Source organism: Rhinopithecus bieti, unplaced genomic scaffold (genome assembly GCF_001698545.2).
Source record: "Rhinopithecus bieti isolate Rb0 unplaced genomic scaffold, ASM169854v2 scaffold_32081, whole genome shotgun sequence".
NCBI lineage: Eukaryota > Metazoa > Chordata > Mammalia > Primates > Cercopithecidae > Rhinopithecus > Rhinopithecus bieti.
This window is the reverse complement of record NW_016814436.1, coordinates 4,204,650-4,217,675: the sequence shown is the minus strand read 5'-3', so window position 1 is coordinate 4,217,675 and position 13,026 is coordinate 4,204,650. Positions and strand designations below refer to the sequence as shown.

At 52.1% G+C, this 13,026-nt stretch overlaps 1 protein-coding gene across 6 annotated transcripts in view; it reads left to right on the top strand.

Annotated features, from left to right (window-relative positions):
• TBC1D22A (TBC1 domain family member 22A) overlaps positions 1 to 5,906 on the top strand; it is a 417,209-nt gene extending 411,303 nt beyond the window's left edge. For 4 of the 6 annotated variants that reach the window (XM_017850750.1, XM_017850749.1, XM_017850752.1 and 1 more), the window contains exon 14: positions 3,783 to 5,906. In XM_017850750.1, the coding sequence (XP_017706239.1) occupies positions 3,783 to 3,911 (129 nt within the window). In that variant the 3' untranslated portion in view covers positions 3,912 to 5,906. The remainder of the gene's footprint in view (positions 1 to 3,782) is intronic. The other 2 variants (XM_017850753.1, XM_017850751.1) reach the window with 2 other exon arrangements.
• The last annotated feature ends 7,120 nt before the right edge of the window (positions 5,907 to 13,026 follow it).

Below are 13,026 nucleotides of genomic sequence, written 5' to 3'. Positions count from 1 at the left end.
GTCCATGGGGGAAAACTGTTGGAAACATCCCAGCTTGGCTTCTCACCTCCACCCCGTGTCCTACTCACTGAGGTTTTAGAGAGATGCCTTTGCCTGCATGGTGGTGTGTGAGTCAGGGCTCCACTTCTGCCTGGGTGGTGTGGGCAGGGCCCCCCCAACCCTCGACTTCAACAGGGGCCGCCTGGCGGAAAGCGTGAACAACTCTATCCACTCTCAGGATGTGTCTGAAAGTGTCCAGGGCACACCCAGGTCGCCCACCATCCTGAGGACCAAGACATCCCTCTCCCCAGGCCCCACCTCCCAGGTCCAGGTCAGTTGCTTGGGCTGGGGCCAGGACAATGGGGCGTTTTTTCGAGCTCCTTGGTTGCTGATGGACGAGTGGTCAGGCCTGAGAACTGTCAGCCTCCAGGCCATGCAGCGAGAGTCTGGTTTTCTTGCTTTTGACCCCTCACTGACCATAGACCCCCACAGCCTTTACAAAGGCCCCTGCAGACATTCGACATCCACTGGAAGGATTCTCGGGACACAGGCTGATGGAGAAAGGCGGGGTGCACTCCACGCTACCCTCCAGCTATGGCTTTGTTGAGATAGTGGGTGCCCCAGGGACCGGGGAAGGGAATGGATTGCAGAGACCTGAGGCGACCTTGACTTCTACAGCATCAGTGTCATGAGCAGAGCCTTCCTTTAACTTTTAGATCCACAAATGTGGCCCTTAATTGCTTATGGAAAAGTTAAGAATAAAAACGCAAGTGCTGTCTACAGTTTTCTGGGCCGGGCCCTGGGCAGGCCTCTCTCCACCTGCCCCTCCTGGGCAGGCCTCTCTCCGCCTGCCCTCCTGGACAGGCAGCATCGTCATTGCTGGAAGAGCCATGTCCCTCAATGTGACTGAGGGGTGGCTTCGCCTGTGGTGGCCCCTCCGCCTGCCTGGTGTGGGCGATGCAGAACAGCTCTTGGCTAATAAATGTGCCGTGTTTCCCAGATAGGAGACAGCTTGGCCTAGTGCATGAATAAGACAAGGCTTTTTCAAAAAGAAATCTGTATTTAAGGACGTGTTTGGCTGTGTTCTTCGCCTCCCGTAAAGGTCACCCAGATAGATTTTTCCTTCTTTAGCATTGCAGGCTGCGAAGAACTGGGCATTTCTATTCTCCCTCCATCCAGTGAACCTGGGGGACTAAATTAGGTTCTGAAATTGAGTGTGCAGTAGAGTCGGTGAGTTACCATAATGGGAGGGTACTGCTTCTCACCTTGCAAGGAGCGAGGTCATGATAATATGAAGCGAAGTGGATTAAAAATAAAACCAAAGGTATTTATTTATGACCTGCTCAGAATTGGATTGGCATCCGTGTAAGTTGCATCTAATGGTGAAAGACAGCAGATTGATGTTGATATGTCCCCAAGGACTTTTAGCCAGTGAAATTTGCTCCCTGAATTCAATTTAAAGGCCCACTGAAAGTATCCAAAATGCTAAAGGAAATGGAATTGAGGAAGTGGGGGTGGAAGCCCAGCAACTGCGAAATAGCAATTGGAGGACAGTCCTGGTGTGTCACCCTCCTGATGTGGGAACGGAGAGGGGACGGTCCTGGTGTGTAACCCTCCTGATGTGGGAACGGAGAGGGGACGGTCCTGGTGTGTAACCCTCCCTGATGTGGGAACGGAGAGGGGACGGTCCTGGTGTGTAACCCTCCTGATGCAGGGCTGGAGAGAGGACGGTCCTGGTGTGTAACCCTCCTGATTCGGGAATGGAGAGTGTGGCTCCGGGATGGCCAAGGGGCCTGCCTCAGTGAGGGTGGGGCCGGTGACATGCAGACCACAGCGTCCGGCACAGCCAGGGTGTGAGCCTGGGTCATCTGTCCGGGCTCTGTGCCTGCACAGCTAGCTCAGCTCATCCTGGCTGTGCCCATGTAGAGAGCTTGCCATCCTTATCTCCAGATGAAGAAGAGTGTGGCTTGGAGAGCCAGGCCCACGGCCCAAGACATCCTGGACAGGGAGACAGGATGTGAACTGCAGAGCCCAGCTACCCCCCCCATTCCCCTGCATGCCAGCCTTGCTGGACTGTGTTTTCTCAAGGCAGGCGACATGGGCATCCTGAGCCTGTGGCCCTCCCTGTCCCTTGTCACCTGCTAGGATCTGGGGAAGGGCAGTTCCAGCACCCTCCAGCACCCTCAGGGCTCCTCAGCAGCCTTCCTGACTTCCAGGATCCGGCTTCCGTTTGGGGTGGGAGGTAGGAGAGGCCGGGGAGTCTGCAGGTGGCCCCCGGGGGCAAATTATCAAGGACCAGAGCCTGCAGGGCCATCCGAGCAGTGTAGACCCCTCCCTCAGGGAGTCTGCCCAGCTTCATGACGGAGCCTGGGCTTGAGCTGGCCCTGACCCGATGGTCCCGTTTCTCTTCTGAGAACCCCCACCCCAGGAGGCTGTCCTGGCCACTCAGCCCTCTCTGATCCCTACTTCTGCCAAGCCCCCTGTGTGTTGGGGTCCCCCGAGACCTGCCCTGTCCTTGGTGGGCCGCCAGCTGCTGTGGATGTGGGCGTGGTCATGTGGGAGGCAGGGCTGTCGGGCGGTGATTGTGGAGGGGTTCCCCAAGGACCTGTGCTTTTCCTTCCCCATCCTGGCCTCAGTAGACATAGGTCAGTCTCCATCTCCCAGTGTCCGCAGGCTTCCAGATGAGCTCTGGAGACAGTCCCCCGTGTGTCTTTTGGGGGTGGGACTCAGTGCCCCCATAGCCCACCTGAGCTGAGACACGGCCAAGCTGAGACACGGCCCAGCTGCAGGCCAGAGGAGCCCGCCCAGCACTCCCAGTGCGCCCAATGCACCTGCCCAGTGTGCCTGGTGAGCCCAGTGAACCCGCCCAGTGAGCCTCATAGGCCCAGTGTGCCTACCCAGCACTCCCAGTGAGCCAGTGTGCCCGCCCAGAGTGCCCAGTGAGCCCAGTAAGGCCAGTGTGCCTGCCCAGTGAGCCTGGTGTGCCCACCCAGTGAGCCCAGTGCTCCTGCCCAGTGAGTCCGGTGTGCCCGCCCAGCATGCCCAGTGAACCCAGTGTGCCCAGTGAGCCTTGTGTGCCCACTCAGTGCTGGCTGTGCTGCTGGCTGTGTGTTTTCTCAGTCTGTCCAGCAGCCCTGACAGGCTGGCAATGGTGGCCCCATTTTGCAGAGGAGGAAGCTGGGCCTCAGGGTGGAGTCATCGTCCCAGGGCCCCAGGTTGGACCTGGACCCGAAGCTGGGTTTGGTGGAGTCCCGCACCCCCATCCACTGGTGCGAGGCAGGCATGGAGGAGGGGCCAGGGGGGGCTTTGCTGTGTTCCTGGGCTCCCGGGGTGGGCCTGAGCTGGCTCCATTCTGTGGTCCCCACACGTGTGGGCTTCACCTGCTGACTGTGCTGCTGCCCGGAGGGGTCTCCTGATGCACAGAAGTCTGTGCTTAGTGGCAGTTCCAGGGGTGCCGCGGTACTTCCTGGGCTGATACAGGCTTTAGGGGAGTGGGCAGCCTCTGGGCGGAGACTGCAAAGCTGCAACAGGGCCCTGAGAGCTGGGTCTCCCCCTGAGGGGCAGGAGATGCAGTTAAGTGAAGTGCTGGGCAGCCCCTGCCACGACATCTCAGATGTCAGACTTGGAGCTGCGCAGTGGGCCTCCCGCCTGGCTGCTGGGATGGGACGGGGGCTGTGGGACGAGGCCTGGGGCCCAGCTGGGCTTGAGCAGGGAGCAGCTGCGGGCTGGGCGAGTTTTCCTGGGCCACCCACCCTCCACAGTGGGTCACCTCCTCTCACCTGGGCTTGTCTCTTTCTCCCCAGGAGCTGCTGCTTTTCCTCCAGAACCTGCCCACAGCCCACTGGGATGACGAGGACATCAGCCTGTTGCTGGCCGAGGCCTACCGCCTCAAGTTTGCCTTCGCCGACGCCCCTAATCACTATAAGAAATGAGCCTGGGCCCACCTGCAGCTGGCCACACTGTCCCGGGTGGCGCGTCCCACCTGCCCGGCTGGTGGTAGGCCCCTGTGAGCTAGTCCTGGGCTGCCAGAAGGCCTTGCAAGGTGGCCCCACCCTCCAAGGGAGCTGGCGAGGATGGGCCCCAGACTTGGTCTACGGCTGATAAGGACAGGGACAGCCTCTGTTTTCTGGGATACCAAAGAGAGCCCGGGGAGGGCCCTGGCTTCGGCAGCCAGAGGCAGGTCAGGGGTCCCCTCACCCTTTCCCTGCAGTGTCCTTGCCAAATGACTGCCTCCTGTAGCCCCCCGTCCAGGGCAGCCTCGGCGGGCGACCCTCTCGGGAGGCCTGCTGTCTCCAAGGCCGGAACAAGGCGGTGGCCATCTCATACCTACTCTGAAATGCAAAACTGCTATTCTGTTGAGTGAAAGAATAAAATATAGACAAAATCTAGACCGAGACGTTGCACTGACCCAGGGTCTCTGTGCTGGGAGATCCCCTCGCAGCCATATTTCACTGCTGCTGGCCCTTTCCCTCCATGTGTTTTCCTGCTTGCTTGGTTTAAATGTGGCTGGGAAGCTGAAGGCTGGAGTCTGACCTGTGAACCCGCCAAGTGCCTGGGAGGCCGTGGGACCAAAGGCTGGGAGCAAAGGGAGGCCTCACCATCACCTTACTTTCACCTCGAACCTCTTTTACAAGAGAAAACCCCCCACCTCCCTGAGGTCCAGGGCCAAGTGGCCCCACCAGGCAGGTAGGGGCTGGCCTCAGACAGAGCCCACGGAGACCCACCCAGGCTGTTGGGCCATGTTGGGCTGGCAGACGGGGTAGGGGGTCGCGGCCCTGTCATCAAACCCTTGAACCACAGTGCTCTTCTCACCATGGCCTGGAAGTGGAATGAGCTTCTGGAGGCTCCCCGGGCTTGCTGTCCTTGTCCAGATTTGCCAGGTGTGGGGGAGGTGTGACGGGTTCCGCCCTGGACCAGTTCCCACTGTGGACCAGTTCCCCCCTGGACTGGTTCCGCCGTGGACTGGTTCCCACTGTGGACCGGTTCCCGCTGTATACCGGTTCCGCCCTGGACTGGTTCCCCTGTGGACTGGTTCCTTGGGGCTCTAAGTGTGGAAGGGCCCAGACCCGGCCCCTGCCCAGTGCTCTGCTAGGGCTGTGTCGGTGGCTCCAGCGGCCTTGGGACTGGCTCCCCAGTATTCCCTCAGTGTGTCACAGGCCGCATGGCCCCTGGACTATGGGCAGGGCCACAGCCACAGCCTCTCTGATCCCTGAGCCCAGGACAGGCTCATGTCCTCAGCGACCCGCTGGTGACCGACTTCTCAGACTCTCTGTCCCTCAGGACCAGCCGTGTCCTCTCCCAGGCCCTGGGACACTGCTGGAGACTGTGGGACATACAGGCATAAGTGATGTGTATGTTTCTGCTTCTGTTTTAAAAATCCAGGGTCATTACACACAGCATGGAAATTAGCACAAAATGCTGTGCAAACGTCAGATGCTCCCAAACCAGCAAAGGGATGGGCTTGCTTCAGATCAGATGCGGGCACGCCTTACCCCTGCCTTGCCTGTCCCCACCCCAGGGTCAGGGGTTCCTCAGACCAGCCATGCCTCCTCCTCCTGCCGCCTCCTTTTCTAGATGGGGAGGGGATTCCGTCACAAGAAGAGCTGCCCCCATGGCCGTGTGCAGGAAGCCCTGGGTCGCTTTGCGGAGATCAGCCCTGGGAGGATCCCCTTCTCTAGTTCAGATCGTGTGGCCAGAATGTTGCGGATACAACTCACCTGCTTCTTAAGGTGGTTTGTGTTTTAAACAGGACGCTCCACGGAGTTCAGCCCTGTGTGCATTTCATCTCCACATACATGTAAACGCCAAGACTGAATGCGAGGGGTGTTGGCCACGGGCCTTGAGTCTGAGCAGATCCATCTGGAATGTTCGGGGTGTGCTGTCTGGATGTGACGTGCTAAAAACACGGAATAAAGACCGGTGACAAAGCCGCGGCCTTGGCCTGTGATTCGAGGACTTGCCCATCGAGGACGGGGCATCCTGGCCCAGCCCTGCCGAGAGTCTGAGCTCAGGGCCATTGCAGCATACCAGGTGGTGCCATTACAGCACACCAGCGTGGGCACAGCAGCACCTGTGGTCTCGCTGCCACCCACAGGACCTCTCAGGGAGATGGGGCTACACCTGCACAGGTAGTGCAGGGATGCCACTTGCCCGGGTGGTGCAAGACTCAGATGTGGGTCTGATCCCTGAAGCCCAGCTCTGCACCGGCTGGAACATGGGATTGTGGGGTCCAGGATGGCCCCTGCCAGGCTCCTGCACAAGGGACCTCCCCTTGGGCCACGTCTGTCAAGCACCTGCTGTGAAAAGGGCTGTTCTAGGGGAGGCACTAGGGTCTGGGGTCTACCCCCTCTCTCCTGGGATACACTTGCCTCGCCCCCACCCACACACTGAAATGCCCTCCTTGCCCTTCAGAGGGCCTCAGTTTCTCAGGGCAGCTTTCCAGGTGTGCCACACCCCTCTGAATATCCTCGTCTGGGTCCCCACCCTCGGGTACCCCACACCCCCCTGGGTGCCCCACCCTCAGGACCCTCCCTTGGCAGCACTTGGCTTTCCACTGCCTTGTGCTGCCCACGGACTGGGTGTGGGGTGTGCTCCTGTCCCCGCGGGTGGGCTGGTGGCTCCACAAAGTGGGAGCAGTGCCTTCACCTCCGTGGCAACCCAGTGCGAAGCTGAGCCAGGCGTGGCTGCCTTCCTGGGCCCGGTGGCCCGGCACGTGGGCTGACCTCACTGATGCCTGGCTGTGGTCTGCAGGGTTGTGGGCTGCAGGACGGAGACTGGCTGTCCCCAGCAGCCACCAGGTGTTCAGCTCCTGACTCCAGGTCCCAGCCCCGCAGCTGCCATTTGCCTTCCTGGTTCCCTGGAGTTCGCAGCTCAGCAGTTGGCTCCTTGGGCCCAGCTTGGGGTCTTCACAGCCTGTGCTCACTCTGCTCCTGCAGGTAGCCCGGGCCCAGCAGCCCTGAGATCAGTCCCTGACCTGTGGTGGCTGCTGTCCCGTGCACCTCACCCTGCCCGGTCCTGGGGAGAGGCTCGGCCTGCTGGCACCACTGTTGTGCCCTTGGCAAGGTCAGGCACGTTGGGAGCGTTGGGGTCCTGGGGAGTCAGAGATGGGAAGTCTGTGGTTTGTGCTTTTGGAAGAACTAGCAGGTGGGACGCTTCTGTGCATTGTCACTGATGAATGGAAACGGGAGGAATCCCGTCTGTGTTTGAGCAGACCCACTCCACTGAGGACATGGGACAGGCTGCAGAATGACAGGTGCCATCTCAAGCTGCAGCACACCAGCCTCCCTGCCATCCTCCAGAGCTAGAGGCTGCTTGTCTGCCCTGCGGCCCCAGTGATCTGCTCTCAGGGCCGCAGTCCTGTGGAGTTCGCCAGAGACCCACACCCCTTCCCCGGGCCCTGCCCACTGTTCCTCTCCTCTCTCAGCTCTAGCCCCTTGGCTTCCCTCTGGTGCTGCACTTAGTCCTGCGGGGCTGCAGGCTGCTTGGGCTGGGCCCCACTCAGCTGTGAGGCCTTTCCACACCCACTCTGCCACTTCTTGGCGTGGAGGGTCTTCAGCATAGGATGGCCTCCACCCAGGAGCACACACGGGCACTTACGTGGTCCTGTGTGAGCCACCCAGCCGGAGTCCATTTTGTTGACAAGATGAGGCTGGTTGTTCTTACTTTTTTATTTCTTGAGACAGGGTCTTGCTCTGTGGCTCAGGCTGGAGTGCAGTGGCGTGATCTCGGCTCACTGTACCCTCTGCCTCCTGGGTGCAAGTGATTCTCATGCCTCAGCCTCCTGAACAGCTGGGATTACAGGTGCCCACCATGACACCCGGCTAATTTTTTTGGTATTTTTAGTAGAGATGGGGTTTTACCATGTTGGTCAGGCTGGTCTCGAACTCCTGACCTCAAATGATCTGCCTGCCTTGGCCTCCCAAAATGCTGGGATTATAGGTGTGAGCCATCGCGCCCGGCCTGATTATTCTTTTAGGAAAAAAAATTATATTCAACTTCCAGATAAGTGGATGTAAATATAAAATCACCCCAAATACTCAACGCATGGCTATTTTGTTATTGGCAATGGTAAAAGGCTTTCTGAGCATGATGCCAGGGGCAAAAACAAGATAGAAAAAGAATAATAATATATATCTGTAGTACATGCTACCAAAGCAAATGGCAGGGACCACTAAGACCCAGCCTCTGTCACCAAAGACAAATGTGAATGACACACCAGTTCACCTTGCCTGAATCACCTAGGCAAGGCAGATTGAGATTCCTCAGCACGTGGAGATCCTGGAAATCGGTAAAAATGGGCACAGCACAGAAAATGGGCAGTTCACAAAAGTGGTGCAAGTGACCGATAAGATGTTCACATCACCAGTAGTCACAGAAACGAAAAAACATTCACCAGCCATCTGCCTGCACCAGGGCTGGCTGCGTGACCTTGGGCTGTGTCTATGATCATCTGTTATGTAGCAGTAGAAAACAAATACCCTCTCTCTTTTAGTCTGTATTTTTTTCTGAATATTTTGCAGTGATTTTTCGTCGATTTTTCTGTTTTTACATTTAAGCTGTGAAGTGGCAGACACAACACCAACCTAGGTCTCGGAGAATCATCCCAAAGCAGACACCCCATGTGATATGGTTTGGGTGTGTCCCCACCAAGTTCTCATCTTGAACTGTAGCTCCTGTAATTCCCATGTATGGTGGAAGGGACCTGGTGGGAGATAATTGAATCACGGGGGTGGTTTCCCCCATACTGTTCTCATGGTAGGGAACCAGTCTCATGAGATCTGATGGTTTTATAAGGGGAAACCCCTTTTACTTGACTCTCATTCTCTCCTGCCACCATCCATGTGAGACAAGACGTTGTGCCTCCTTGCCTTCCTCCATGATGGTAAGACCTCCCCAGCTACGTGGAACGGTGAGTCTATTAAACCTCTCTTCTTTATGAATTACCCAGTCTCAGGTATGTCTTTATTACCAGCGTGAGAATGGACTCATGACACCATGTAACCACAACCCTGGTCAAGAAATAGAACATGGCCCACCTTGGAGCTCCCTGTGTGCACCCCTTTCCCAAGCATGACACACCGCTGACTTCCAAACCATCCTTTAGTTCTGCTTATTTGTACACTTTTATTATATGAATGGAATTATACAATATGTACTCTTTTGTGAACAACTCTTCTTGCTCAACTTTCTGTTTTTGTTTTGTTTTGTTTTTGTTTTTGTTTTTTGAGACGGACTGTTGCTCTGGCACCCAGGCTGGAGTGCAGTGGCTCAGTCCCGGCTCACTGAAAGCTCCGCCTCCCGGGTTCATGCCATTCTCCTGCCTCAGCCTCCGGAGTAGCTGGGACCACAGGTGCCCGCCACCTCGCCCGGCTGATTTTTTGTCTTTTTAGTAGAGACAGGATTTCACCGTGTTAGCCAGGATAGTCTCGATCTCCTGACCTCGTGATCCGCCCGCCTCGGCCTCCCAAAGTGCTGGGATTACAGGCGTGAGCCACCGCACCCGGCTTCAACTTTCTGTTTGTGGAAATATCTGTGTGGTATTAAGTGTGGTTTCTTCTTTTCCATTGCTGTAAAGTTTTCCATCACTTGAATAGATTGCAATTTGTCTCTTCTACTCCTGATGGACATTTGGATTGTGTCCAGTTTGGGGTCATTTATAAGCAATGCCCCTCTGAATATCTGCGTGCCTCTCAGTGGACACGTGCCCCGGTTCTGTGCTTTTCTTTCCCCTACAAGCAGGATTGCAGAGTCATAGGGCGTGCATCCTTCCCTCCAATAGATCGTGACAAACGATTTTCCAAAGCACCTTCTCCAGCTTACATTTCCACTGGCTGGCGATGGTTCTCGTTCCTCCCCCACACTGGGTGTGGTCGGTCCTAGCCCCTTCTTACGGGTATGTCTGCATCTCTGGGGAATCTATCCTTCCCTGCTGCTCGCAGAGCTGCATACCTGGCCTCTCTCAAAACTCCCATTGTGGTGGAGCATCTGTTTCCTTCCTGCTGCAGCCAAAAGAGACAGAAAGAGACTAACTTGGGATTTCGTGTGATGCTATGATCATAAGCATTTTCTCATATCATTACAATTCTTCAAAAATGTGATTTTAATGACTGCATAATATGCAGTTGCATGGATTAACATAATTTATTCCTTTATTATACATCAAGTTGCTGCTATTTTTTTCCTCTAGCAAATGGTGCTGTGATAAATGTCCACATTTCTGGGTACTTTTTCCATAATAGATTTTTAGTAGTGGGATTCTTCAGTCATTATTGCCGAATACAGGAGTTAACAAAATCGCTGCAGCCCTCCCCACCCTACAGTGGTTTGCAACAGAGGCTGCAGGTCTGCACATCTGGTTTCCTTTGGAATATCTTAGAAAATGTAAGTTTGATAAATTATTTAGAAATTTAACGATAACGTTGGGAATGGAGTGTGTAACTTCCAGGAGAGGGGAAAAAGAAGGAACAAAGTTAAGAAGCAAGAAAAGACGTAGGAAAAAAAAGCAAAGAAAAAGTATGGTAAATACGAAGCATTAATTACCAGGGCCCAAGCAAGTTCAGATATGATCATGATAAATAATTTATAGACACCTATTCAAAAGGAGATACATTATACTTTTAAAAACTCCATAAAAGCCAACAACATACCATTGATGAGAGATATACCAAGACTAAAAATTTTGTTTGAAATGGAAGGATGGAAAAAATATGGGGAAATACTACCCACCTCCCCAAATGTGGCTGGAATATCTGTATTCCCCCAAATCACATTTAAAAAGGATTAACAAGGACAAAGAGGGTGTTTCATGTGATCAAAAGTGCTTCACTCAGTCATGGACCTGTATAAATATAACAACATAACCTAACCTCAGCATAAACAAGGCAAAAATGGATACAGTGATGAGGAAATACTGACCTATCCACAAGTATAATGGGAAATTATAACTCATTTGCAGAAAATGATGGGCCAATGAGAAAGAGGTTTAAAAAGAAGACAAAATAATCAATATAGAAACAAAAATTATTGGAGTAGCAAAGAAACACAAAAAATGGAAATAACTGAAAAAAACAAAAGTTTACTTTTAGAAAAGACTAATAATGGAGACTTGAGAGTAAGCATCTTTGCCTGTTCTGCAGTTGGTGTATCTCCAGCATTCAGAAACAGGACCTGTCTATAGTAGGAGCTGAATAATGTTTGTTGAATGACAAATAGATGAACTCCTAAGGATTAAAATCCAACTGTAATAATGAAGGGAGGTGAAACTGCAGATGCTGAAGATATTTTAAATATTATAAGCATCAGGAGAACCAAAATCAAGCCACAGAGTGGGGGAAAATAATTGCAAAAGACATACCTGATAAAGAACTGCCATCTAAAATTTAAAAAGAACTCTTAAAACTCAATAAAAAACAGCCCAATTTTAAAATGGGCAAAATATCTGGACACCTCACCCAAGAAGATACACAGATAGCAAATAAACATACAAAAATATGCTTAGCGTATTGCAAAATACGCTCAACAATGAAATACCACTACACACGGGATGGCCAAAATCTGATATAAGCAGGAGAGGCAGAGCAAGGTGGCAGAATAGAAATCTCCACCAATCAATCATCGCCTCACACAAGGATGCCAAGTTAACAACTATCTACACAGAAAAAACACCTTCGTAAGAGTCAAAAATGAGACACATCCTAGACCAGAAGAGAATCCACTGCCTTGAAGGAAGGGACCCAATCCTGTGAGCATTCATCACCTGCTAACTGAAGAGCCCTTGGGCCCTGAATAACCAGCAGTGATACCCAGGTACTACATCCAGGGCCTTAGCCTCTGAGACTTGCTGGCTTTAGGTACCAACACTGCCACAGGGAGTTAAAGCATCAGGTGGGCTCTTTGAGTCCCCAATTCTAGGACTTGACTCTTAGAGCTGAAAAAGTATTTGATAAAATTCAACATTTTTTCATAATCAAAACCTGCAAAAAAAAAAAAAAAAACTGAATATGGAAGGAATATACCTCAACATAATAAAAGCCATATGCTACAGACCCACAGCAAGTATCATACTGAATGGGGAACAACTGAAAGCCTTTCCTCTAACATCTGGAACATGACAAGGATGCCCACTGTCACAACTGTTATTCAACATGTATACTGAAGTCCTAGCTAGAGCAGTCAGACAAGAGAAATATATAAAGAATATCCAAACTGGAAAGGAAGCAGTCAAATTATCCTTATTTGTTGATGATATGATCTCATATTTGGAAAAACCTAAAGACTTCACAAGGAAACTATTAGAACTGGTAAACAAATTCAGTACGGTTGCAAGATACAAATCATCATACAAAAATCAATAGCATTTCTATATGCCGAGAGCGGACAATGTGAAAAAAAATTTAAAAAGTAATCTAATTCATCATGGCCACGCAAAATTAAATACCTAGGAGTGAACTTAACCAAATAAGTGAAAAATCTCTATAATGAAAACTATAAAACGCTGATGAAGGAAATTGAAGAGGACACCAATAAATGAAAAAATATTCAATGTTCATGGATTGGAAGAATAAATATTGGTAAAATGTCCATACTACCCAAAGCAGTCTACAGATTCAATACAATCCCACCAAAATACCAAAGACATTCTCCACAGAAATAGAAAAACAATCCTAAAATTTATATGGAATCACAAAGACCCAGAATACCAGAATAGCCAAAGCTAGCCTAAGTGAAAAGAACAAAACAGGAGGAATCACATTACTTGACTTCAAATTATACTGCAGAGCTATAGTAACCAAAACAGCAGGGTACTGGCATAAAAACAGACACATAGACCAATGGAACAGAACAGAGAACCCAGAAACAAATCCACACACCGACAGTGAAATCATTTTGACCAAGGTGCCAAAAATGGACACTGGGGGAAAAGATAGTCTCTTCAATACATGGTGCTGGGAAAACTGGATCTCCATATACAAAAGAGTGAAACTAGACCTGTATCTCTTGCCATATACCAAAAAAAAAAAAAAAAAAAAAAAAAAAAAAAAAAAAAAA